The sequence below is a fragment of the Thermobia domestica genome, chromosome 11 (assembly GCF_964235325.1).
Source record: "Thermobia domestica chromosome 11, izTheDome1.hap1.1, whole genome shotgun sequence".
Taxonomy (NCBI): Eukaryota; Metazoa; Arthropoda; class Insecta; order Zygentoma; family Lepismatidae; genus Thermobia; species Thermobia domestica.
This window is the reverse complement of record NC_137464.1, coordinates 155,585,997-155,612,430: the sequence shown is the minus strand read 5'-3', so window position 1 is coordinate 155,612,430 and position 26,434 is coordinate 155,585,997. Positions and strand designations below refer to the sequence as shown.

The following is a 26,434-nucleotide window of genomic DNA, read 5'->3' as shown; positions in this document are numbered from 1 at the left end:
GACAGATTCCAGGAACTAAAGTGACCATTCGTAGCTACTTAAGCAAATGCCATAATTGACATCGTGCATGGACTCCCCCACCTACCATTGCTCCCTAACAGATACAACTACTACAAATATCAACTAAGCATGATATCTACGATTAGTTTTTTAAAAGTAAATGTTGTACATTATTCGTAACAATATGCTTGTTTTATAAATGGCAACGTAAATGAAATCTGTACGACAAAAATTCAGAGGATTAAAAACTCATATGTATGTATGTTACGAGCACCGTACCAAGCAAATATAATATAGTCCCCGCTGGTAATCAGAAGAGTTACGGCTACCTTAGAATAATAGGCTATTCACACCAACTAACAGCCACATTCTTAACGGCAGCAAAATATTCTTAACTTAAAGTACACATATTTTGATATTTGTAGTTCTGATGCCACCACCAGTCACGTATACCATTGTCCAAAAAGGGCAATTTTATGATCGCGAAGTGAGTGAATACATCCTCAAAAGGAACGGAATCAAGGTTACCGGATCCGACAATTTCTGTACCAGAATTTTTAGATGTTCGACCGAGCTGAATGATTAATAATGGATTATAACTGAAATGTATATATATATATATATATATATATATATATATATATATATATATATATATATATATATATATATATATATATATATATATATAATTTTCCTTAATTTAACAGAATAAATTTTAATTTCTATAAAAATATATTTGTATTAAACAGAATAACACACTGTATTTGTAAAATATTCATTGCTACGAAATTTATGAGTTGATGTTGATGTATTAAAAATTCCATTTTCCAGTTTTGGAAGAGAGACTGTATAACTGTTTCTTACACTTAAAAATGAAAAAGTGTCTCTTAATCGTCGTACGGATTTCTGCAACCTTCATTTCGATAATTTCTTGGATACGCCATCTTGTTTGAAAATGGCGTCCATTTTAAAATTTAAAACATCGAAAACTTTCTTACTATTAATCGGAGGGAAAAAATTAATCTGTTAACAAAAAGTACAAATGATAGCACCGCGCGTATACAGCTCAAATCTAAATCCGATTTTAATATTACTCTATTTCGTAGTATTTCACACTGTTGTATTCTCCAAATTTGTACTGCACTCTTTTAGTTCATAACATCAATTTTAGATTGAACGGCTTTATTAAGCTATGTAATATTTAAATAGTCACACGGCATATCTAAACATGAAGCTACTAAATAATATGCATTTTTTTTTTTTTTTTACACAGTTTCCATTTAGATTCATTAATTATACCTAACGAGACTTCTTTCTTGTAACTTTTGTAGGATTCAAAGTACGGCTCCACGCTCGCCCATCGTGACAGTTCAATCTAAACAAAAACAAGTAGGCTAATAACAACTACGAAATTTAGTATAGGACTTCCATATTTTCAGATTAAAAAGTCAGGATACCCCTATGAATATTTCCAATATAATTATAGTTATATAGTGCACCTGCTTTTTGTGGAAATATTACAAACAATCAAATAATAGCCTAACACTCGCCGAAAATAAACGACAGAAAGTAGACTATTCTTATTGGCTTAACATTTATAACTAATAAAAAGCGGTACTTTTTAAATATTGTGTGAATAATATTAACTTATGTTTAGGAAAAAAAGGAAAACATTTCAAATTTTGACACAATTTCTGGCGGACATTAAGTACCTCTGCGACTGTTCCGGCTAAACTCGGATGTCTAAAGTCCAAATTTAATATCAACTTAAGAAATAATTAAGCTTCTTTAAAATACTACTTGTAGACTGACACAGACGACTACAACCCACTCAGAACTTTGCATATTTAGGAAATAATTATTTTATTCGCAAAACAAGTGCAATTTTGATTAGAGTTAGTTTGTTAACTTAATGAAACGACATGTTAAGAACGAATGAAGCATACATAAATAATGCACTCAATTTACATACATTCTCATCCCATTCCCCTTCATGCTGACCATGGGTGCCCGAATGGGGCAGGGGGTCCGGGCATCCCCCTGGCTCACGAAAATGTGTACGTAATACGGCAAACCACGTATATTAAATACCAGACGTAATATAGCAACAGGGAGATGCCTTCCTAGAAAATTTTTTTCGGGTGCCCATGATGTTGACAGTAGATATGGACGAGAAGTCTAGGGCGCTAGACTGGCAATCCCAAGACTTGCCTGTCCTGAGTTCGAATCCCGCTCAGAGCATGTATGTTTATATTTTAATATTCAGCACTTATTTCATTATCAACAGTCATTTCTGATCGTTTTTTAAAGCCTAAAATGCATAATATTGGAACGCAAAAGTAATAATATCAAAAACTTCGTCATTCTTTTTTTTAATTTTTTTTTTAAGTCATTGGTGTTGAAAGTATTACAAAGCGTACAGACACTCAGACCTTTATATAGAGTCGTTCTGACGCGTGATTAGTGCCATACTAAAAAGTTCGACTAACATATGTTTCCTGCAGTAGTCAGTCCTTTAGTATGACACTAATCATATGTCAAAACGACTCTGCATAAGGCCTTCAACCTTTCACTTTTCGGCGTGGTTTCCTATTTCAAGTCAAAACTCGGAAATCTTGAGGAAGAAGGAAAAATATGTAAAATACGTAATTCAGTTCTGACATTTACCACCAGCGATAGAAAAAGAGCGTTCTGAATTTCGTTTCCTTCATTTAGTGTATTTATTATTCCACAAAGACCTATGTAACTAATGTTCAAAAAAACTCCCGCATTCGCTTTTGGAAACTATATATCTCAAGTCTTTGTAGGGACTGCACTAAACAAAGGTTCGTTCTTTTGAAGCTTTCATGCAAAGCTTCAATATATAGTGTAGGGGGGGGGGGGAATCAGAAAAGAAAGCTGGGTGTACAAGTTCTTTTTGATAAAATGAGAGTACAGAAATGGGCCAACACGTTTTGCAAAGGCTGTCAGTATGGGTTTGTTCTCTACATTTCTTGTTATTAAATTCGTTAACTAACGGTATTTATTAAAATTTAACTTTCCTCAATTATGCCTGAAGGTTATGAGAGAGAGAGAGAGTGATGAATGAAATAAATTAATGATAATGGAATGGGGAAACCAACCCCCAAGAGAATCCATCCGTACGAGGTTTGCTTAGCATAAAATATAATTCCCACATACCGGGATTGAACAGCGGCCATAAGAGGTGAGCTCTCATCCGCAAGTGTTACCCGGAGACAAAATCTGAGGTAGTTTCATTTCGAAAGATGTATAGGATTTGTTGGAAGAGTTCTGTCTATTGGAAAAGATTCGGCTTTGCCTTGAAATCCTTTCTAGTTGCGTAGGCAACACTACTACCACTGATGCTCTAATAGTTAATTGGAATAATCCAATATATTTCAATACATACAATAATATGTAGCATTAAAATTCTTTAAATTACACTGGAAATCAGTGAAATTTCTTTAAAAAAAAAAAAAAAAAAAAAAAAACTAACTTACCAGGAAGCTCTCATATGAAACTATGATGTAGCTTCACTCGTAAATTCCTTTTTCCTGAAACATCTGGGAAAGCAAATTTCATATGTGAAGCTACAGTCATTTTACAAAAAGACAATGTATTCATTCTCTGTTATTCATTCTGTTATCCCCTGTTATTCATACGTCTTTTAAGTCTTTAAAGCAATCCAACTTCTATCTAGAATGACTCAAATCAAAGCTTCGCCCTCGTAACTCGAAAATGGGATACTGAGAACACGACAGCTATGCTTGAATCTTAAATTGAAAGTGTAAGAACTGTAGATAGCTGAGAAATAGTCAGAGCTCCTTTAACGTAAAAGGTTCATGAAAAACCTTCATTCTTAAAATTTCATAATCAAATTTTATTACATATTTATTTATTTATTGTAACAACACAACAGGCATTCTGCCCATTTACAGTGTTTGTTTACATATATGGTGAAATGTCATTATTTTTACAGAAGAAAAACATACAGAAATTTTTATTCTTTCATTAATTAACTCAGCTCATCATACTACACATTGCATTCCTAAACACTTTTTCAGACATTTTGAATACGTCTATAATTTCACACTTTTCTTCAATATTATTATAATAAGAGCTCATTCTCCATAAAGGGGATTTATACGTATAGGATGTCAGTACGTGCTTTCTTACAGTACATGATACTACTATTTCTCAACCTCGTTCTAGACGTTGGAACATGCAGAAATATACTAGAACTTAGTTCTATGCAATCAATTTTATTATTTATTATTTTATGTAGAAAAGCTAAATCATTACCATTCCTACGTTGCTCTATATCAGTGTATTGAAATTGTTTGTTAGTTTTGGGTATGATATGTATGAAGGGTACAGTCCAGTTTTTTTTATACATTAGTAACCTTAAAAACTTGCACTGTACTCTTTCAATCATTTGGATATATTTTCCATTAGGGGGAGTCCAAATAACAGAAGCGTATTCCAGTTGGGATCTGATATACGAATAATATAGTATCAAAATTGTCATGTGGCTACGGAAGTCTCTACTTACACGACAAACAAATCCAAGACTCTTATAAGCATTATTTGCAATAGTTTCGATGTGATTTGCGAAAGTCAGTTTTGCGTCAAAGTAACACCAAAGTCTTCAACAGTTTTCAGGCCTACAAAGGGTTATACCGTCAATAGTATAATCATAATTTATGTATTTTCCTTTTCTAGTAAATGTAATAGCTTTACATTTAGTTATGTTTAGACTAAATTTATTCACGTGGCACCAGTGTTTTACATTTTCCAAGTCTTCCTGGTGGTTTTTACAGTCTTCAAGTGATTTAATTTGAGTATATAATTTTAAGTCATCTGCAAAGAGTAAAGTATGCGATTTCTTGATGTGCTTAGTTATGTCATTGATAGTGATGAGAAATAATAAAGGTCCAAGGTTTGATCATTGCGGTACTCCCGATGTAGCATTAAAATTGATGGAGATATGACCTTTGTAAGCTACAGATTGTTTACGATCATGTAAGTATGATGTGAAAAGTACTAATGGTTGCTTAGAATGATTCATAAGAATTAGTTTTTCAAGTAAGATGTGTCGTGGTTAACTAAATCGAACGCCTTCTGGAAGTCTGTATAGATTACACCCACCTGCCCTCCTTTGTCTAGTTCTGAAACTATAAAATTTGTTATAATAGCCAAATTAGTTGAAGTGGATCTATTCTTGAGAAATCCGTGTTGCAGGAGCGTCATTTCAGATTTTGCTTGGGGGGGGGGGAGACAAGACCCTAGATGTAAGTAAAATTTCGCGTTTTCCTCTGATTTACTACTATTTTATTGATAAAACCTATATAAATCTCACACTCAGGGGGAGGCAATCGCCCCCCTAAATGACGCCCTTGCCGTGTTGGTATACAGAGATGCTGGATCTAACATGATTAAGTAAGCTATGAAAACTACATCCTCCCATTCGAGGAAAACCTACTTGAGGAAATAACCTTATATCAGTTAATAATAGTATGTATAGAAAGCTGCATGAACTGACTGACTCACTGCCATATAATCACGAGTAATTCCGGTTGACGTGGAAAGTTGAAATTTGGCATGCTTGTAACTCTACGAGAGAAAAAAAATGAATGAAATCTTTACGTCCCACGGTTATGCCGGTTAGGCTAAAGGAGACAGTGGTGATGAGAGATGAGTGAAATGGTGGAATGAAGAAAGTGGAAGGAAACGGGAAAACCCCGAGAAAACCCACAAGCACGGTGTTTGTCCACCACAAAGTCCACACGGGGCAAGCTGGGATCGAACCAGGGACCCCAAGCACTGGAGGTGAACGCTCTATCACTGAGCCACCGCGCGCCCTCTAGGAGAGAAACCAACAGGAAAATAGTTAAAAGTATACTTTTTACATATTTGGAAAGTAAAAAAAGGGGTTGAAAAATTCCAAATATTATTTAAATGGGCGCGAAAAACGATACTGCCAAAATTTGATGGATGGAGGTTGGGGACCGAAAAACATCTTCGCGTTCTACTTGATGGTGAAATTCGTAAATCTAGGTCAAATTTCACGAACTCCTTGCGATCACTATAGCAGTTACACCGATTGTTATGCTAGAAATGATGCTAGTGTCAACGCCTATCAACTTCACTGCCATCTGGAAAGAATCGATATAACTATTTGATGGATTCGTAGATCTATTCTATGGTTCTTTATTTACGGCGTTGCCAACATAGCTCAATTCACGTCTCCAGATATGGACATAAAAAGTATATTATTATATATATGGAGAATATTTATACAAATTTCAAGATCCCATGCATATTAGTTTCGGAGATCTGTTGATGAGTGAATGAGTGAATCAGTGGCATATATATACAATGAAATAAAAGAAAAATATTCAGAAATTTTTTTACCTTTTGATGCTCACAGTCCATACCGATATCCTTAGAATACGTCATTACTTCAATACACTCACCTAAAATGAAAAAGTCATAATTCAATACGGCCATATAAAACATATTAATGCAAACTATTACCATTAATGCAAACTATTACCAATAGTGTTTTAAGGAATATTTTGAGATTTTTACCTTAAAATAGACTAAAATAATACGCTATATATAATGATGGTCTATTCTTAGTTATATTTATTTGCATACATAAACATCAGTTGTGGGAAGAGGTCAATATAAGTACGTTGCATTAACAAAAATATGTGAGCACACACTTGCATGTTTCCTACTACTCATCTCCACTTAAGTACTTGGAATATACCGACAATGAAGAACCTTGTTCCTCTATTTTTATACTTGTTGATTTAATATCTTTTTACTATCGAACATAGTAAACAATTACTGCTCAACGTAAGTTCTACATAACCTCATACAATAATACTTGTAAATATTAGTTAAATAGAATGTAACATACGACTGTAAGGCATGAAGCATATAGTATTAATGGTTACGTATGTTCATTTCATTTACGGAATGGAAAACAAAATTACTGCCACATTCTCCATATGCATTTGTAATACAATAACACAATAATGTTTCGTACTCCATTTTTAATAGCATTTATTTACTTATTTATTTATTTACTCAGTTTCATACAGCACAAGGCAATTTGCCTGAAACTGAAAACATCAACACTGGAAACTTAAATATAAAATAATAATAATAATAATAATAATAATAATAATAATAATAATAATAATAATAATAATAATAATAATAATAATAATAATAATAATAATAATAAAAGAAAGTTGAGCTCTAAATTTATAATATTCTCTTCAGTTGAGTTCTAAAGCTTCGTTCAGTAGTAAAAATGTTAAAATTTGTTGGGATTGTGTTATAACCTTGCGCTAGTCTGTAAAACAGGGAGCACTTAACAATTCATAACCTAGGAGTCTCGTAGGTTAGTAACTCTAGCGAGCGAATTCGCCGCGGAGGAACACAAAGGTTAACCTGCGATAATAAGAATTCAGAATCAACTTTACCATTGATGACCTTATATAGGTAAAGTACAGTATATCAGGTGCGTGACATCGTTTGGTAGGGGTACATAAGTTTATTAAATACATTAGTTCCTCTCTCGAGTGATCAAGTAACTCAGGAATTCTAAATCTGACTATGGCAAGAAAGAGATTTAAAACCCGAGTCAATGCGAGATAAATTAGTAGGTACAGTCATATGCCATACAGGTGAGCAGTATTCAATGATCGGGGGAATAAAAGCCTTATGCAATATCATAAGGGCAGGGAGACTTTGTATTTCAGGAAATCTAAAACGTAGACCAAATAGTTTCATGGTTCTGGATGAGATCGATATGATGGGTGCCGCAAAGGAGAGTTTTTCGTCAAAGACAACACCTAGATCTTTTTGAGATGAAACCCGTTTAATTGATACATTATTGAATTTATATACCTGTCAAAGTACATTCTTTTTTAAGGAGATAGAAAGGGTAGAACATCTGTTGGGGTTTAAGGTCAGACTTCAGTTGGGGGCACCAGTTACTTAACATATCAGCTTGCCGTGAAAAAGCATTACCTACGGTATTAATAACTTTAAAGAGTTTACAGTCATCGGCGAAGAGCAAAATATTAAAAGAAGAGGTTGAAAAGATGCTAGGCAAGTAATCTATATACAGTAAAAATAGGAGCGAGCACACTCCCCTGAGGTACTCCGGATAAGACGGGACTATACGAAGACAGGAATTCAAGAGGAGTAACACGCAGTTCTCTCCGAGAGATAACTATCTAGGAAAGAAAGGATTATGCCATGAATGTTATATCTATTAGAGAGTTATAAAGTAGCAACTTGGTGTTTATGGTATCAAAGGCTTTAGATATGTCAAGCTGGGAGTTAGCCGTTATTGCTTGGGTCGCATGTGTGACTAACACTGACAGATTGGTGCGACACTAACGTCCAGGAAGGAAACCATGCTGAAAATTGCTTAGAAATGGTTTGACAAAGTTGTATATTCTTCTTTAACTATTTTCTCGAAAAAACAAAAATTCGAACGCATCGTATACAATGTTCCCCCTGTTCTCGTATAGTGCTCCCTCTATATTCTATATTATGACATGACTCCATAGGGGCTCTAATCCATGTTTAGAAAAAGAAAGCTACTGCATGACAATGCGCCAAACTTGATCAAGTGGGACGACTTATGAATCCTTCACTACTACGCGCCCTGAAACTTTTATGTGGCGTACCATCCCGGCATTTGCCTGGTGTGAATACAGAGAATCCTCAAAAAAAAAAAAAACTCACTCAGGATGGGTGGCCTGAAAAGGATTTTACACTTTTCCAATCTCCAACGGGAATCGAACTGCGTAAGGTAGATACAAATATAGACATAATTAAGTCATCGCATACACTTATATCGATTACAGAAAATACAAATATATCAACTGAAAACTTCGATTTTCTTATCTGACGTTTCACTAACATGCTTACGTAGAGAGCTAGAAACATTGTTGTAACACCGGCGCCACTCCATCTCATAGGGTCGACGATGTGCAACTTTCTCTAAATTCTCCTGATATGTTTTACTCAGAAAATCACAATCGAATCGATTTTATAATCTACTCAATGTGTTTGACCTACAATAGACCATCTGGATATGGTCTTGGTTGATATGCGCTACTCTTGCATAACTCATACAATTCTCATGCCAACTGCTAATTGACTGTATATTTGAAATAATTCTTTGTCGCCTTCCCCAAAAGAAAAAATAATGACTTTGCTCATGTCTTAGCCTCGAACATCTCTTAATACCGTTATCATTGATTTATTCAAATATTTTCATTCTCTTCATTGGTTAAACCAAACATTTGCAAGCGTAATATTCTTTAAAATTTTATCCTCTCACTGCTTGAACTAGTGGTCTACCACAACGCTAAAATATTTAACATAACAACAAAGGGAATCATAGTTGCTTCAAACAATCGACATGATTGGTAAGCATTGCGTTTACGATAATACGCACCAAATGAAACACTCATATCCTGAACATCTTTCTCAAACAATAATAATAATTCAAACTAAGGGAAGAAAGCTCCATAAAGATTCAGAAAGCTGTATACGAGAACTAGTACATCAACGAAGATTTTCTTTTTTTCTTTTTCTTTTTCTTTTTCTTTTTTTTCTTTCTTTCTTTCTTTCTTTCTTTCTTTCTTTCTTTCTTTCTTTCTTTCTTTTCTTTTTTTTTTTAAGCTAGTAGCGATAACTATTTCAATGATGTGACTTTACTCAAGAGCCAGCAATGAATTCAGGTTGTCAATTTTTAAGAAGATTGAACTTTATTCCCGTTTCACTTGTGGTTTATAAATTAAGTTCAATGAGAAAAAAATATATTGAACGTACTTGTAGTAGACCTATAAATTGTGTTCTTAATGACCTGTAGTATAAATTTCGATTAGTAGAGATAACATTCGTGATCAAGGTTTTCACTCATTTATATTAATAGTTCTGAGTTTAAACTGCAGTGAAGACAGTCGCAAACTGGAGTTACAAGCTGCCCAGCAACATCCTAGTCCTAGACCATATACATTGAATTAAATAGTCCTAAATGCAATCAAAACTGGACGCCTATCAATGCATGTCTGATATATATATTTCGGCAGAAGTAGCTTATGATGTTGGCCCAATATCTTGACATAAACCTTCATTCCACAGAAAGTGTCCAATTGATTCAAGTTTCAAGCTCAGTGGTTCTTAACTGATGAGTCGCTACACACTGGTGTGTCACGCTATCCCCTAAGACGTATCGCGAAATTTTAGAATTTAAAAATAATGACGAATTTAATAATAATTAGTTAAAATCGAGAGAGACTGTATCAGTTAACACCTCCAACGGTAGCAATAATGCTTAATGCTACCGTTGGAGTCATTGTACAGGGTGTCCCAGGAGGAAGGAGCAATATTTTGGGAAATGGTAGTATGAGTGATTCTAAGCAAAAAAAAAAAGTTCACATGAACATAGGTCCTAATCTCAACGGTCTGAGAGCTACAGGTTGTGAACCATTTTTGACTTTGTTGCGTATTGTTCACCCTGTAACTATTTTACAGAGGTAAGACATAACGGATATGAAAGGTGATGGAATGACCTTTCCAACGGTATGCAGCATGTGGCAGTGTTGTCTTTGGAAGGGATGCTATTGAGGGAAATTTGAGGAACTTAAGGTTAATTAAATAAATTGGATAGCAACACTGATTCCAAAATATCCCTCAATAACTTCTCTTCCGAAGATACCACTGCCATATAGTGCATATCATTGGAAAGGTCATTTTATCACCTTTCAAATCCGCTATGTACCATCTCTCTAGAATAACTAAAGGTTGAGCAATAATCAATATAAAGTAAAAATGGTTCACAACTTGTAGCTCTCAAATCGTTAAGATTTTGACCTATGTTCATATGAACTTTTTTGCTTAGAATCATTCATACTATCATTTTCCAAAATATTGCCCCTTCCTCCTGGGACTCCCTGTATATAGACATTATAAAAACTAATTGGTTTAACTATTATAATAGATATTATTATTATTATTATTATTATTATTATTATATTATTATTATTATTATTATTATTATTATTATTTACAATAAAAATATCAAACAAGTGTGTCACGTTGTCTTGGACGTTCAGTAAACTGGGTCTTCAGTAAAGAAAGGTTGGGAAACACTGGCTAGCTTATGAGGTAGTAACATAATAACATTTGGCTACATCTGTTCGATTCTCCAAGCGATCAGATTAAGCAGATGTTTAAGTTAGAGAGATGGTCAACTTACCGTGGTTGTACTGTACCAGAAACCAAATAACAATATTAAGTTCTGAGATGAACTGAGTTTTATAATGGTAACTGAAAATTAATATACAGTGAGTGTAAAAAGTATTCATACAGGCAATATTTTTTTAAAGAATCAGGTTTTATTCCGCTTCTATGATATGTAGGTCCAACTCACTGGGTGATTAAGAAAAGGTGTTCCGAAAGGAAAACTTGGGGGGAGTATAAACAACAAATGCTATTTCGATCTTGGTTTACAGAGACAAAAATGGAAAAGGTATGATAATCCATGCGCAGAAAGTATTCATACAGTACCAGAACTCTCACATGAATACTTCACTCTCCGTGTACAGAAACGAATGATGGGCATGTGAAGGCACTCTAGTTTGCTCTACATTCCCGTGCAATGCATTCAGGTTACAACGTTACCGCGGAGTTTGAGAGTTCGGCAGTATGGGGCATAAAGGTCCTAAAATTGCAGAAGAGGAACGATGAATTATAATTCGTCTGCATAATTAGTGTAAATTACTTTCATAAATTGCAAGCATTGTTGGTAGTCCTAGAGGAACTATTCAAAGTGTTACTAATAGAACGGGACAGAGAAAAACGTTGAAAAACGCACCTAGAACAGGTCGTCAGTGAAATTAAGTACGCATTGGCAGTCATTGATGGTTCGAAAAAAAAAAAAAAAAAAGCATCCACGTTTGAGTGTGCCAGAGCTTACAAGTGAGCTTTATAATGAACTTAAAGTGCATGTCTCACATTCTATCATTCGCAATTACGTGAGAAAGCGCTTCTTTCATGTCGGGTAGCTCAAAGAAAATATTTTGTGAATGAAGTCAATAGGAGAAAAACGTTAACATTTGCCAAAGCGCACTGAAATATACCATAATAATTCTGGAACCGTGTGATATTTACGGATGAAAGCAAATTCAACATATTTGCATCGGATGGACGAACCATTGCGTGGAGGCGAAAGAATCCAGAGTTTTAAAAACAAAACCTGAAACTCACAGTGAAACGTGGTGGTGGTTCGATTATGGTTTGGGGGTGTATGAGTGCCTCAGGTGTAGGGTCCTTGTATTTTATAGATGGTACGATGAACCATCATCACTACATTGACATTTTAAAATCGAACCCCATTTATCTGCTGAACAAATGGGCTTTAGACATAACTTCATATTAATGCAGAACAATGATCCAAAGCATTCCACTTTAAACACTCGCCTTCGGATCTTGTGCAATGCGCCAAAGTAGATGCCAACACCTCCCCAATCCCTCAACATTTATCCAATTGAGTATCTATTGGACCAAGTTGACAAAACATATTAGAAAACGACCGATTCCCAATAAGCAAGACTTGCAAAATGCTCTGCAAGAGGAATGGCAGAAAAATCCCTCATCAAAAACCAAAGATTTGGTAGCGTCAAAGCCAAAGCGTATTAAAGCTATTATAGCAGCAAAACGATATCCTATAAACTACTAAAATAGCCCAATATGAGGTACCTTCCATTTTAATTCAGGCAGAGCATGTACCATCACCATCTCAGATATTGTTAAAACTTTTTTTATAGCAACTAGACATGTTTTTAAGAGACCCATATTTTTTTGTTTTGTCGAAAAAAATTTTCCCGCCAAGTAATGTGCCATCAAAGACGGGGAGTACAATTTATGAATTGTAGAAGACATGTAAAATGGTCAACTTCGGAGCCTCACCATTCGGCTATGGAGACAGGTAGAGTTATAATTCTTGTTGTGGTATGTACATAGGGATATAAATAAACTATATTTTATTATAGTTTGGTTTGCGCATGCGTATCTTTTTGTACATAAATTAACAAATGAACGTCAATTTATCTGAAAAGTCGAAGTTTGCGAATTTTTTTCGAGCACTTCCGGTTCGAATTTTAAAATTCTGTTTTCGCGGTTGGTAAGACCTAGCTACCCGCTTTCCGAAAAAAAAATTGTATCGCTTCTGTGTGCAACCGTTTTGTCGCAAAAAATTCGAGAAATTGTAAAATTTTCAAAAATCGCCATTTTTGGGCGTCATTTTCTCGAAAACACCATTTTTTAAAATTCTGAAATTTTGTCAGATGGTTCAACTTTACATGAATAATAAACACACCAAATACCATTCTCGACCAATGCTTCATGAATTAACTGCAGCCTTTTGAAGTTAGCGAAGTTTCGTTAACTTTGATGTCACAGTTAGCAACACTGGGAACAATAAAAGTGCAATGATTTGATGATGTTTGTGGTTCATATTCATTAAATGAAGAATAAAAGCTTTTCTTGACTGTTTTTTTCACTATTTTGATCAAGAAGGCTCTCTGAAATAGTAAAATGAGCCTCCCCCTACTCCTCCGTTTTCTTAAACCGAAATAATCTGAGGTGGAAATTACGATTACGGAACACACAAATTTTAAGTTTACTTGAAATGACCATCCAATAAATTCTGATAATCTACAAAAAGCCTGAACTATTACCTCAGTGATGATTTGGAATGCTCCAGACAAAGTCTCAATTAAGTGCGATGTCATTACAGTGATCGAAAAAGGATAAAAAGTCTAAAAAATCGAAACGTTTTCTTACGCGTTCCAAAGAAATTTACTGACTTTTTAAACAGAACAATCCCAACATAAGAATGGGTCACTCGGAATTTTACAGTATTCGACTAAAGTGGGTCAGTCCGCAACCTGCGAAGGAAGTGTGTATATATGTGGGTGTGTGTTGTGCAAATTTTAAGTTAGCTGCTACTGCGTTGCTACAAATCAAAGGTGCAGCCTGTATTGAAGCTGTCATGAGTGACATATTTCCTTTAGTAGTATGATCCGTAGAAAATGACAATTGTCTTCTTCAAGAATGTGGGGAATGTCCTGGAGTGGAATGAATGTGTAGTCTTTAATTACTGATCCTGATGAAAATGAAAGTGTTACGTATGCCATATGGGAAAACAATAATCTCGTTAAAAAACTGTGCGACTTTCTGTTTTCGTATGGTACATTGCTGGATTAACTGTAAGAATTGTAATTCATGACTACATCAAGAAAATCCAAAGAGAATTAATTGCTACCGAAAAGCACCGTATAAAATTTCAAGATACAAATTCTAATTTACTTCATATGGACTTCGCTGAAAACTGAACTGTTATTCTGCAAAGTGAAATTCAAAGTTATCACCGGAATATGAAACAAATGACAGTTTTGTTGTTATAAACGACGATAAAACACACGATTCGGCTCATGTACTCATAGCCATAGACAAGATTCTAAAAATACTCGAAGGAAAGCGAAAATATATTTTATAGAAAAAGATTTGAATACGAGAAAATAAGTGTCTACAATTTCCCAAACCGTGTCAGTGATTTCTGATGGTGCTGCATCCCACTTTAAAAATCGCTTTCAGATGTTCGAGATGCAGACAGATCCGATAAACCAGTGGTTCTGCAGTGAAACCGGCCATGCAAGGGTCTGTGTGACGGTATTGAGGGGGGGGGGAGGTGTAAAGGATGTGGCAACGCGGCATAATCTTAAGCAAAAACACATACACAGTATTAAAACCACAGAAGAAAAAAACGAAATCTTTAAGTTTTACGTCCCACGATTATGCCGGTTAGGCTAAAGAAGACGGTGATTATGAGAAATGAATGAAATGGTGAAATGCAGAAAGTGGGAGGAAACGGGATAACCCCGAGAAAACCCACGAGCACGGTGTTTGTCCACCACAAAGCCCACACGACGTGAGCTGGGATTGAACCAGGGACCCCAAGCACCGGAGGTGAACGCTCTACCACTGAGCCACCGCGCCCCCACTAAAACAGCATAAGAATTCGTGAGTATAGTGCAAGTACAAACTCCGGGTATTACTCTCGTTTTGTTGCCTGGAACTGAATTCGACGACTTCCGGAAGAAAAAAAGGGAAAGTATGCGACCGGTAACTAATATTCAACGAAGTCATCTTTGGCTTTCGGAAAATGGTGAAGTTTTGATGGCAGTAACGGGTCACCATGAACTAATTTCATGCTTCCCCCAAAATCGAACTTATGCAATTCAAAGTGTAGATTTAAGAAATCTCCAAAAAGGAACTTTTGTTACATACATATATGTATGATAACCAGTGGTGCGTAGCAGAAATATTATGAACAAATCATAAATTACGTGAAGTTGAAGTGCTGTTTATGCTTCCACATGGATCTTCAGCATTTGTGACTATCGACAATGTGCTACGCAGGGGTGGACCCAGGACGGACTTCTGGAAGGGGGGGGGTTATACTGCTACTTAGAGCTACTTTTAAGAGCTCCAAACTCTGAGATTGGTTTTATTTATAAAAAAAAAAAAAAAAAAAAGTTTCTTCCCCCTAGATCCACTCCTGGACGAGTTGTGAGCCAACATCTATTGGAGCACCTGCAAGGTTACATGCTATTAGCGAAGAAAACACCAACCAAGCAAATGATTGGTCCATGTAAAAAATAATAATAATAATAATAATAATAATAAATAAATAAATAAATAAATAAATAAATCAGTGAAATTTTGTTTCCGAAGACCATTTTAAGTAAGTGAACTTGAAATGTGTGCGTTTCGTAATCGTAATTTCCACCTCAGATTATTTCGGTTTAAGAAAACGGAGGAGTAGGGGGAGGCTCATTTTACTATTTCAGAGAGCCTTCTTGATCAAAATAATGAAAAAAACAGTCAAGAAAAGCTTTTATTCTTCATTTAATGAATATGAACCACAAACATCATCAAATCATTGCACTTTTATTGTTCCCAGTGTTGCTAACTGTGACATCAAAGTTAACGAAACTTCGCTAACTTCAAAAGGCTGCAGTTAATTCATGAAGCATTGGTCGAGAATGGTATTTGGTGTGTTTATTATTCATGTAAAGTTGAACCATCTGACAAAATTTCAGAATTTTAAAAGATGGTGTTTTCGAGAAAATGGCGCCCAAAAATGGCGATTTTTGACAATTTTACAATTTCTCGAATTTTTTGCGACTAAACGGTTGCACACAGAAGCGATACAATTTTTTTTTTCGGAAAGCGGGTAGCTAGGTCTTACCAACCGCGAAAACAGAATTTTAAAATTCGAACCGGAAGTGCTTGAAAAAAATTCGCAAACATCGACTTTTTAGATAAAATGACGTTCATTTGTTAATTTATGTACAAAAAGATACGCATGGGCAAACCAAACTACAATAAAATATAGTTTATTTATATCCCTATGTACATACCACAACAAGAATTATAACTCTACCTGTCTCCATAGCCGAATGGTGAGGCTCCGAAGTTGACCATTTTACATGTCTTCTACAATTCATAAATTGTACTCCTCGTCTTTGATGGCCCATTACTTGGCAGGAAAATTTTTTTCGACAAAACAAAAAAATATGGGTCTCTTAAAAACATGTCTAGTTGCTATAAAAAAAGTTTTAACAATATCTGAGATGGTGATGGTACAATTTTATATTTTTTTGCCTGAGTTGAAATGGAAGGCACCATGACGAAAACAAAGGCACTAAGTGAAGTGTATGAATACTTTCTGTTGAGTGATATTTCTTTCTTTTCACAACCTTTTTAAATTTTCTGCACGAATAGTAGCTTCTTTGTTTTTTACAGTCCCAATTTGTTTCATATCAGTATATTTTTGTGTTATATTTCCTACACTTGAAAAAATTAAATACAAATTTTCAATTCAACTGGTGTTTGTTCACCGTGATATGTTACATGTTACTATTTTCCAAGGTGTATGAATACTTTTTACATTCACTGTACATGTTTAAAACGTACGTAAAGTTTCATTGATCAATAATTACTGGTATATTAATAAGAAAGCAAATTTATTTCATTCATTTACCCTCTTCTTCGATCTGCTATTCAATGCGTTCTGAATAAGTTTAAATCTACAGAGGTTACGTACAGGCACTCGGTGCAACTATGATTTCGATGTTACATTATAATGAAATCTACGTCATGTAATGTGTTATCTGTTGCTCACTTTCCATTAAATTGATTTCGGTCTATATGCTTTTTCACCAGTTTTAAGAAACAGGCTTATCTGAATCATGCAATGTTATCTGAACTGTCACAGCTATACTACAGTTATCTTTCATTAGCATTACTTGTTCACACAGTGATTAATAATCAGTGTGTATCACCACACTTTCTTCGCCTTGAATCCTTGTTGAACCATCTGTTTAGACGGGCCACGTGGTCTTCACTCAGTATTTCATCCTATTTCATCTTACTGCGGATATGACTCAACACAAGCTGATACTACTACTCAACGTAGACAACCACTAACACAATCTTACTGTCATTGTGCTTGTGAATCGGCATCACATTCCCTTCATTATCTGCCACACGAGCAACAACGACAAAAAGAAGAAAAGCATGAGCCCACATGTCATGTAGCTTGGAAGAAGACAATTAAAAGTCGGAACACACTTCTTTTCATGGTAACCATATGCGATCACAAGTGATTTTAATTTGCGTTCTCTTGAACTACATAATTCACAATTATATTTTTTACATGACTGAAAGCATCCATCATAATGAAATATTTCAGTTTTACTTCTCATGGTTATGCCGAGTAGGCTAAAGGAGACAATGGTGATGAGAAATGAACGAAATGATGGAATGAAGAAAGTAGAAGGAAACGGTACGACACAAAGCTTACTTAGCGCGAGTTGGGATCAAACTAGGGACACCACACCTCAAAGGTGAACGCTCTACCACTGAGCTACCGCAGCCCCTCCATTTTAATAAAATATATGAATTTGAATAAGAAATATAATACTTTGAAATATGACTAGTTTACATGATTAGCGTGCGTGCTGGGTCTGGGTTCGATTCGGGATTGACGAAAATGATTTTTGGTGCCTTGCCCTGTGAATCAATTAGGAAAGTTTTAGAAACAAGAGATAGGTACCTTCGGGACAGAAACCTACAAATAAAGGTGTTGGTAGCAGATAATGAGTTGACCTTGAGTTTAGCGTCCCGTTCAGCAGCGAGGCTATATGAGACGCGGATCTACTGATTAACGTGGAATCCGAACCACATGAGCTCCCGCCGGGAATCGAACCCGGGTCTCCCACGCCAAAGGCGCGTACGCTTGGTAGCAGATATTCTTACTACGTTTCATATCAGGTTGTCTAGAAAGTACTGAGCTTTTGGAGGTCAAAATTAAGAACACATTTATTATGTATTCTATATTGAGAATATTCTTAATTTGTTCTCTATTTTATATCTACTACAATCTGCACACATCTGGTACAGTGGTTTTTCATACTTGTAGGATTTTTCTAGTATTTAACGGTGCCTTCCATTTTAACTCAGGCAAAAAAATATAAAATTGTACCATCACCATCTCAGATATTGTTGAAACTTTTTTTATAGCAACTAGACATGTTTTTAAGAGACCCATATTTTTTTGTTTTGTCGAAAAAAATTTTCCCGCCAAGTAATGGGCCATCAAAGACTGGGAGTACAATTTATGAATTGTAGAAGACATGGAAAATGGTCAATTTCGAAGCCTCGCCATTCGGCTATGGAGACAGGTAGAGTTATAATTATTGTTGTGATATGTACATAGGGATATAAATAAACTATATTTTATTATAGTTTGGCTTGCGCATGCGTATCTTTTTGTACATAAGTTAACAAATGAACGTCAATTTATCTGAAAAGTCGAAGTATGCGAATTTTTTTCGTGCACTTCCGGTTCGAATTTTAAAATTCTGTTTTCACGGTTGGTAAGACCTAGTTACCCGCTTTCCGAAAAAAAATTGTATCGCTTCTGTGGTCAACCGTTTTGTCGCAAAAAATTCGAGAAATTGTAAAATTTTCAAAAATCGCCATTTTTGGGCGCCATTTTCTCGAAAACACCATTTTTTAAAATTCTGAAATTTTGTCAGATGGTTCAACTTTACCTGAATAATAAACACACCAAATACCATTCTCGACCAATGCTTCATGGATTAACTGCAGCCTTTTAAAGTTAGCGAAGTTTCGCTAATTTTGATGTCACAGCAACAGTGGGAACAATGAAAGTGCAATGATTTGATGATGTTTGTGGTTCACATTCATTAAATGAAGAATAAATGGTTTTCTTGGCTGTTTTTTTTTTTATTATTTTGATTAAAAAGGCTCTCTGAAATAGTAAAATGAGCCTCCCTCTACTCCGTTTTCTTAAACTGAAGTAATCTGAGGTGGAAATTACGATTACGAAACACACAAATTTCAAGTTCACTTACTTAAAATGGTCTTCGAAAACAAAATTTCACTTTTTTTTTTTTACATGGACCAATCATTTGCTTGGTTGTTGTCTTCTTTGCTAATAGCATGTAACCGTGCAGATGCTCCGATAGATGTTGGTTCACTCATAACTCATCCAGGAGTGGATCTAGGGCGATGATTGCCGCCCCCCCCCCCCCAAAAGAAGAAACTTTCTTATTTATATATAAAAAAAACCATCCCAGAGTTTGGAGCTCTTAAAAGTAGCTCTAAGTAGCAGTATTACAATCCCCCCCCCAAGAAGTCTGTCCTGGATCCGGCCCTGCGTAGCACATTGTCGATAGTCACAAAACACTTATTTTCACTTCTCTTATGCTCTTCTGGAAACCTGTTCCCTGCTGAAGGTTCATGTGGAAGCATAAACAGCACTTAAACTTCACGTAATTAATGATTTATTCATAATATTTCCGCTACGCAACACTGGTTATCATACATATATGTATAACAAAAGTTCCTTTTTGCAGATTTCTTAAATCTACACTTTGAATTGCAAAAGTTCGATTTTGGGGGAAGTATGAAGTTAGTTCATGGTGACCCGTTACTGCCATAAAAACTTCGCAATTTTCCGAAAGCCAAAGATAACTTCGTTGAATACCAGTTACCCGTCGCATACTTTCCCTTTTTTCTTCCAGAAGTCGTCGAATTCAGTTCCAGGTAACAAAACGAGAGTAATACCCGGAGTTTGTACTTGCATTATACTCACGAATTCTCCTGCGGTTTTAGTGGGGACGCGGTGGTTCAGTGGTAGAGCGTTCACTTCCGGTACTTGGGGTCCCTGGTTCAATCCCAGCTCGTGCCGTTCTGCATTATACCATTTCATTCATTTCTCATAATCACCGTCACCTTTAGCCTAATCGGCATAACCGTGGAACGTAAAACTTAAACATTTCATTTCCTTTTTCTTCTGCGGTTTTAATACTGTGTATCTGTTTTAGCCTAAGGCTATGGCGCGTTGCCACATTCTTTGCCCCCCCTCCCCTTCCCCACTACCGTCACAGAGACCCTTGCATGGCCGATTTCACTGCAAAAACACTGCTTTATCAGACCTGTCTGCATCTCGAACATCTGAAAGCGATTTTTAAAGTGGGATGCAGCACCATCAGAAATCACTGACACGGTTTGGGAAATTGTAGACACCAATTTTCACGTATTCAAACCTTTTTCTATAAAATATATTTTCGCTTTTCTTCGAGTATGTTTAGAATCTTGTCTATGACTATGAGTACATGAGCCGAATCGTGTGTTTTATCGTCGTTTATTACAACAAAACTGTCAATTGTTTCATATTTCGGTGATAACTCTGAATTTCACTTTGCAGAATAACAGTCCAGTTTTCAACGAAGTCCACATGAAGTAAAATGGAATTTGTATCTTGAAATTTTATACGGTGGTTTTCGGTAGCAATTGATTCTCTTTGGATTTTCTTGATGTAGTCATGAATTACAATTTTTACAGTTAAACCGGCAATGTACGATACGAAAACAGAAAGTGACACAGTTTTTTTTTTTTTTTTTTTTTTTGTAACGAGATCATCATTCTCCCATATGGCATACGTAACCACTTTCATTTTTATCAGGATCAATAATTAAAGACACCACACTTATTTCTTCCACTCCAGGACATTCACCACATTCTTCAAGAAGACAGCTGTCATTTTCTACGGATCATACTACTAAAGGAAATAGGTCACTCATGACAGCTTCAATACAGGTTGCACCTTTGATTTGTAGCAAAGCAGCTAACTTAAAATTTGCACAATACACACATACACGCACTTCCCTCTCAGGTTGCGGACTGACACACTTTAGTCGAATACTATAAAATTCCGAGTGACCCATTTTTATGCTGGGATTGTTCTGTTTAAAAACTCAGTAAATTTCTTTGGAACGCGTAAGAAAACGTTTCGATTTTTTTTTTTAACTTTTTGTCATTTTTCGATCACTGTAATGACATCGCACTTAATTGAGACTTTGTCTGCAGCATTCCAAATCATACTGAGGTAAAAGTTTAGGCCTTTTATAGATCATCAGAATTCATTGGATGGCCATTTCAAGTAAACTTAAAATTTGTGTGTTTCGTAATCGTAATTTCCACCTCAGATTACTTCAGTTTAAGAAAACGGAGGAGTAGGGGGGCTCATTTTACTATTTCAGAGAGCCTCTTTGTTCAAAATAATAAAAAACCAGCCAAGAAAACCTTTTATTCTTCATTTAATGAATATGAACCACAAACATCATCAAATCATTGCACTTTTATTGTTCCCAGTGTTGCTAACTGCGACATCAAAATTAGCGAAACTTCGCTAACTTTAAAAGGCTGCAGTTAATCCATGAAGCATTGGTCGAGAATGGTATTTGGTGTGTTTATTATTCAGGTAAAGTTGAACCATCTGACAAAATTTCAGAATTTTAAAAAATGGTGTTTTCGAGAAAATGGCGCCCAAAAATGGCGATTTTTGAAAATTTTACAATTTCTCGAATTTTTTGCGACAAAACGGTTGACCACAGAAGCGATACAATTTTTTTTCGGAAAGCGGGTAACTAGGTCTTACCAACCGTGAAAACAGAATTTTAAAATTCGAACCGGAAGTGCACGAAAAAAATTCGCAAACTTCGACTTTTCAGATAAATTGACGTTCATTTGTTAATTTATGTACAAAAAGATACGCATGCGCAAACCAAACTATAATAAAATATAGTTTATTTATATCCCTATGTACATACCACAACAAGAATTATAACTCTACCTGTCTCCATAGCCGAATGGTGAGGCTTCGAAATTGACCATTTTCCATGTCTTCTACAATTCATAAATTGTACTCCCCGTCTTTGATGGCCCATTACTTGGCGGGAAAATTTTTTTCGACAAAACAAAAAAATATGGGTCTCTTAAAAACATGTCTAGTTGCTATAAAAAAGTTTCAACAATATCTGAGATGGTGATGGTACATGCTCTGCCTGAATTGAAATGGAAGGCACCTAACGTATTATGAATATTTGGTCCGTTTTTGATCGTTTTGTTCTGAATCCGGTCTCAGCAATCGTTAAATACATTTTAAAATTGTTTTGTAGCGTTCTTTATAAAGTATTTAACTTTAACTGGTGATTACTCTTAGCAGACATTACTAAAACAATTATTTCTCTTAGTTCAAGACGCTCAGCGGTGGGTATATAACATGTTGAAATTAACATTTGTTGGTGAAAAGGACACAGTATTCGAATATCCGGTTAAACTCTCATTAATCAAGGTATTAGGTGTCCTTCCTTTTCCCTTCGTTCATCTAAGAGAGATCAGAAAGTATCTTTTTCGTTAGTGCGTGATTTCCGACTTCGTCCATTTGGCCAACCCACGGACAAGTTTAAGCTCAAAAGATTCTGCGGGATCAGAGAGGAAAAGAAAAAATATCCACTCAACCCACAATCCTGCGAGGGGAACTATCCTTCTAAGCAAAGGATGTTAGCCTGCTCCGCCTGAACATCGTCTTGTGGATCGATGGCAACCTCTAAACGAATTAGCCACGTTGAAGATTCTTTCCTTGTTCTCAGAGGGAACAGTTACGTCTTTTCCTTCTTAACGGGGTGAAAGCATAAAGCAGAGAAAAGATAACACAAGAAACGGTTTACTACTTGTGAAATTTTGATATATCACATTCTTTTTCTTTCTTGGTCACAAAGAAACAAAACAAGAAAACAAGCAGGCGTTTCTTTTTATGAAGTCTGCGCATGAAATTTAAAGTACACATCAACTTTATTCGTATGGATGCTCCTGGCTTGCTCTAGTAACTGTACTTTTCCTTCGAGAAGAATATTAAGGTTCATTCTCGGTTGTCATACGAGGGCCATGACGAAAGTTTTTAGCAGCGCAATAATCTAACATCACAGCAACATTTTGTTTATTGCATTCGACACATTGATATTTTGTGGCTTTCAGCCATCAATGGCAACAATGAGTCTGTGACAACATGGTCAGAGATAAGAGAGATAAGGAAGCGCGCGTGACCCATTGCCTAGTTACCCATGGAGCTGTTAAGATGTGACTTTCACGTTATGATTTTCTACGATTACAAGAAGGGCTTAACCGCGGAGCAGTGCCTTGAAACTTTGGTGAATACTTTTGGGGAATCTGCTCCTTCGCGAGCCAATGTTGGAAGTTGGTTTCGGGAATTTAAAAGGGGACGTACGTCACTTGAAGATGAACCTCGTTCCGGACGGCCAAACACTGCAGTGACTCCCGAAAACATCGAAGCTGTGAGGCAAATGGTGAAAGATGATCCCGATGTATCTTTCCTGGAGATCGAAGCGACTCTCAACATTGAACACTTGGGTCTCAGGAAAAGGTGTTCTCGTTGGGTCCCCCATTTACTCACGGAAAGGGAAAAAGAGGGTAGGGTAGAATGGTGTGAATTTATGTTAAATAAATTCAACCAAGGGGCACGTCGTGATGTACAACATCGTCATGGGTGACGATACGTGGATTTATCATTATGATCCGCTTACCAAGCAGCAGTCGCAAGAATGCAAGAATGTGGTGCTTCGAGAATGAAGATCTCCCAACCAAAGTGAAGAGACCTCGGAGTGTTGGAAAGAAACTGGTTGCATCTTTTTTCTCACGGAAGGAACATGTTGCGACTGTTGTACTTGACAATCGGCGTACAGTGAATGCTAAGTGGTACTCAACAGTTTGTCTTCCCACTGTGTTCAAGAAATGGAAGGCCCAACATCCAAGATCAAAACTCGGCCATCTTCTGTTTCATCATGAAAATGCAAGTGCCCACAGTACTGCAAGAACTGTAGACGTTTTGATCCAGGAAGTAGTCAGAGTTCTGCCACATCCACCTATTCGCCGGACTTGGCCTTGTGTGATTCCCCCCCCCCTCAAAGTGAAGGAACACTTGCGTGGACATCGCTTTTCATCGGATGATGATGCGATTTGTGCTTATTTGGAGTCTGTGGACAATATAGACGAAAATGTGTGGCATGAACAGTTTTCTAAGTGGTTTGAAAGGATGCAAAAGTGTATTCGTGTCCGTGGAGAGTACTTTGAAAAACTGTAAATGTTTTATTCCAGTTTGATGTTTCTTGTGGTCAGAGCTAAACACTTTCGTACCTTCCGTATCTTCCGTAATACTAAACCAAAGTGTTATTGCAATTACTATGTAGTTCTATTTTACTTACTAAAACATTAATAATTGCTTGTTGTCTCTAATTCGTTAATCAACCTTTGACAGCATAATTAACAGGGACACTTTTTTTTTCAACGAGTAATATTTCAAAACCGTTAATTATTGTCATTTATCTATCTATTAAAATGCTACAATAGCAATTAAAAGCGCCTGAGCTCCAACCTATAACTTTAGCTTTCAAATCTTTCATTTACGGTTGTGTGTGATTTCACGTTTAACAGAGACAAACATTTTAAGTATTTGTACCTTAAATAGTCTAAATTAATTAGCTATATCTTTTTCATAAAGTTTATGATATAAAATTATTGTTCAAAGCCTTTGTATTTTAATAAGCCTTCTCTAAAATCAATGCATGTGAGTTGTGCTTCCATCTTCTGATTTCTTTTAAACTATGTTTATATGTTTGTGGTCAATCCTTTCGACAATGAGATCTCGGAAACTGCAGAGTCTAGAAAGATGACGTTTTCACTGATTGATTGGAAATTTTGCGTAGATTGTCCAGTTTTAATTGAATATTTAAAAAAAACATGGCCATTATTTCTTTATTACATTTTTTAAGGGTACGCTGGAAGCATTGAAATAAAAAAAAAACAAAGTATCATATCCTATGCGTTATACATTCCAACACCACAATGTTGTATATTGGGGTTGTATATATCTCAGGCGTTTGTTCCATGGCCAAATAATAGTGAAAAAGGATGGATAACCATTTCTCGACATTATAATTAATTGTATATGTAATGTATTTGCTTATTACATACTGCATGCAAGAAGAAAGAAAACACTGGTCATACATGAATTAGAAACTCCAACCGGAAGTAGGCTCAAATCTTGCAAACGGTGCAAGATATTGAGAAAAAATAATCGAAAAAATCTCCCCTTCATGATACCCCTTGCCGATTTTTTTAAAATCAAGACGTCTTTCACTTGTGTGTGTAAAGGGACATGTACATATGTTGTGAAGAATGAGGAGATTTATGCTCATATGCGAATGATGCGCTGTGTAAAGAGCGCAGGTTCGGCTAGTAGAATCCTTAAAAATTCTACGATTTACCGCCACAGAAACAAAGAAAGCCCAGGAGATTCTACCAATCAAGATCGTCGATAAGTTCAATCGCAAAGTTATAACTTTCTTAGCCTATTCAGAGACCTCGTCCCAAGAAGCTTTCAACTAGAACTCAATACACTGTCTAATTTTTACCATGAGATTCAGTGTTGAGTGGCATAATATGGTGTTAATTCTAATACTCTAGAGAATGTTACTTATTCTTCCAATGCCAACGCACTCATTCCAAAATTTAATACTTACTGCCATTGCCAGTGATCTTTTTAATATTTATTTTAAGCTTAACATTGGATAATCTATTTATTTATTTATTTTTGATAGAATTGTGAACTTGAGGAAAAATAGTATGTACTAAATTATATGTAGACAGAACACTTTTATTCCGAAAGGCAGTAAGCGATGCTAAAAGGATTCCCACAGTTTTTCATTTTGTCATGATGAAGCAGTCGCTTTTCATACGCGTGATCAAGGCTCAAATCCTTTTGGCAGTACAATGACTCGGTCGAAAGCGATCTCACTTTAACTATACATCCAGTCTTTCATGACCTCGCAAATACATGGGAACATTAAAGCACATCAGAACATACGGATAC

The 26,434-nt window shown here is 35.7% G+C and overlaps 2 protein-coding genes across 9 annotated transcripts in view; one reads left to right on the top strand and one right to left on the bottom strand.

Moving 5' to 3' along the window:
- The window catches only part of tty (tweety), a 485,971-nt gene that overhangs the window by 356,791 nt on the left and 102,746 nt on the right, over positions 1–26,434 (bottom strand). The gene's annotated exons all lie outside the window — the stretch shown is intronic.
- On the top strand, positions 23,610–24,056 carry LOC145665329 (histone-lysine N-methyltransferase SETMAR-like). Its single transcript, XM_081732629.1, has one exon. It carries the CDS (start codon positions 23,610–23,612, stop codon positions 24,054–24,056), a length of 447 nt encoding a protein of 148 aa, XP_081588755.1.

Excerpts from the sequence above, each read along its gene's own strand:
- LOC145665329 (XM_081732629.1), top strand. The coding sequence starts at position 23,610 with ATGGAGCTGTTAAGATGTGACTTTCACGTTATGATTTTCTACGATTAC.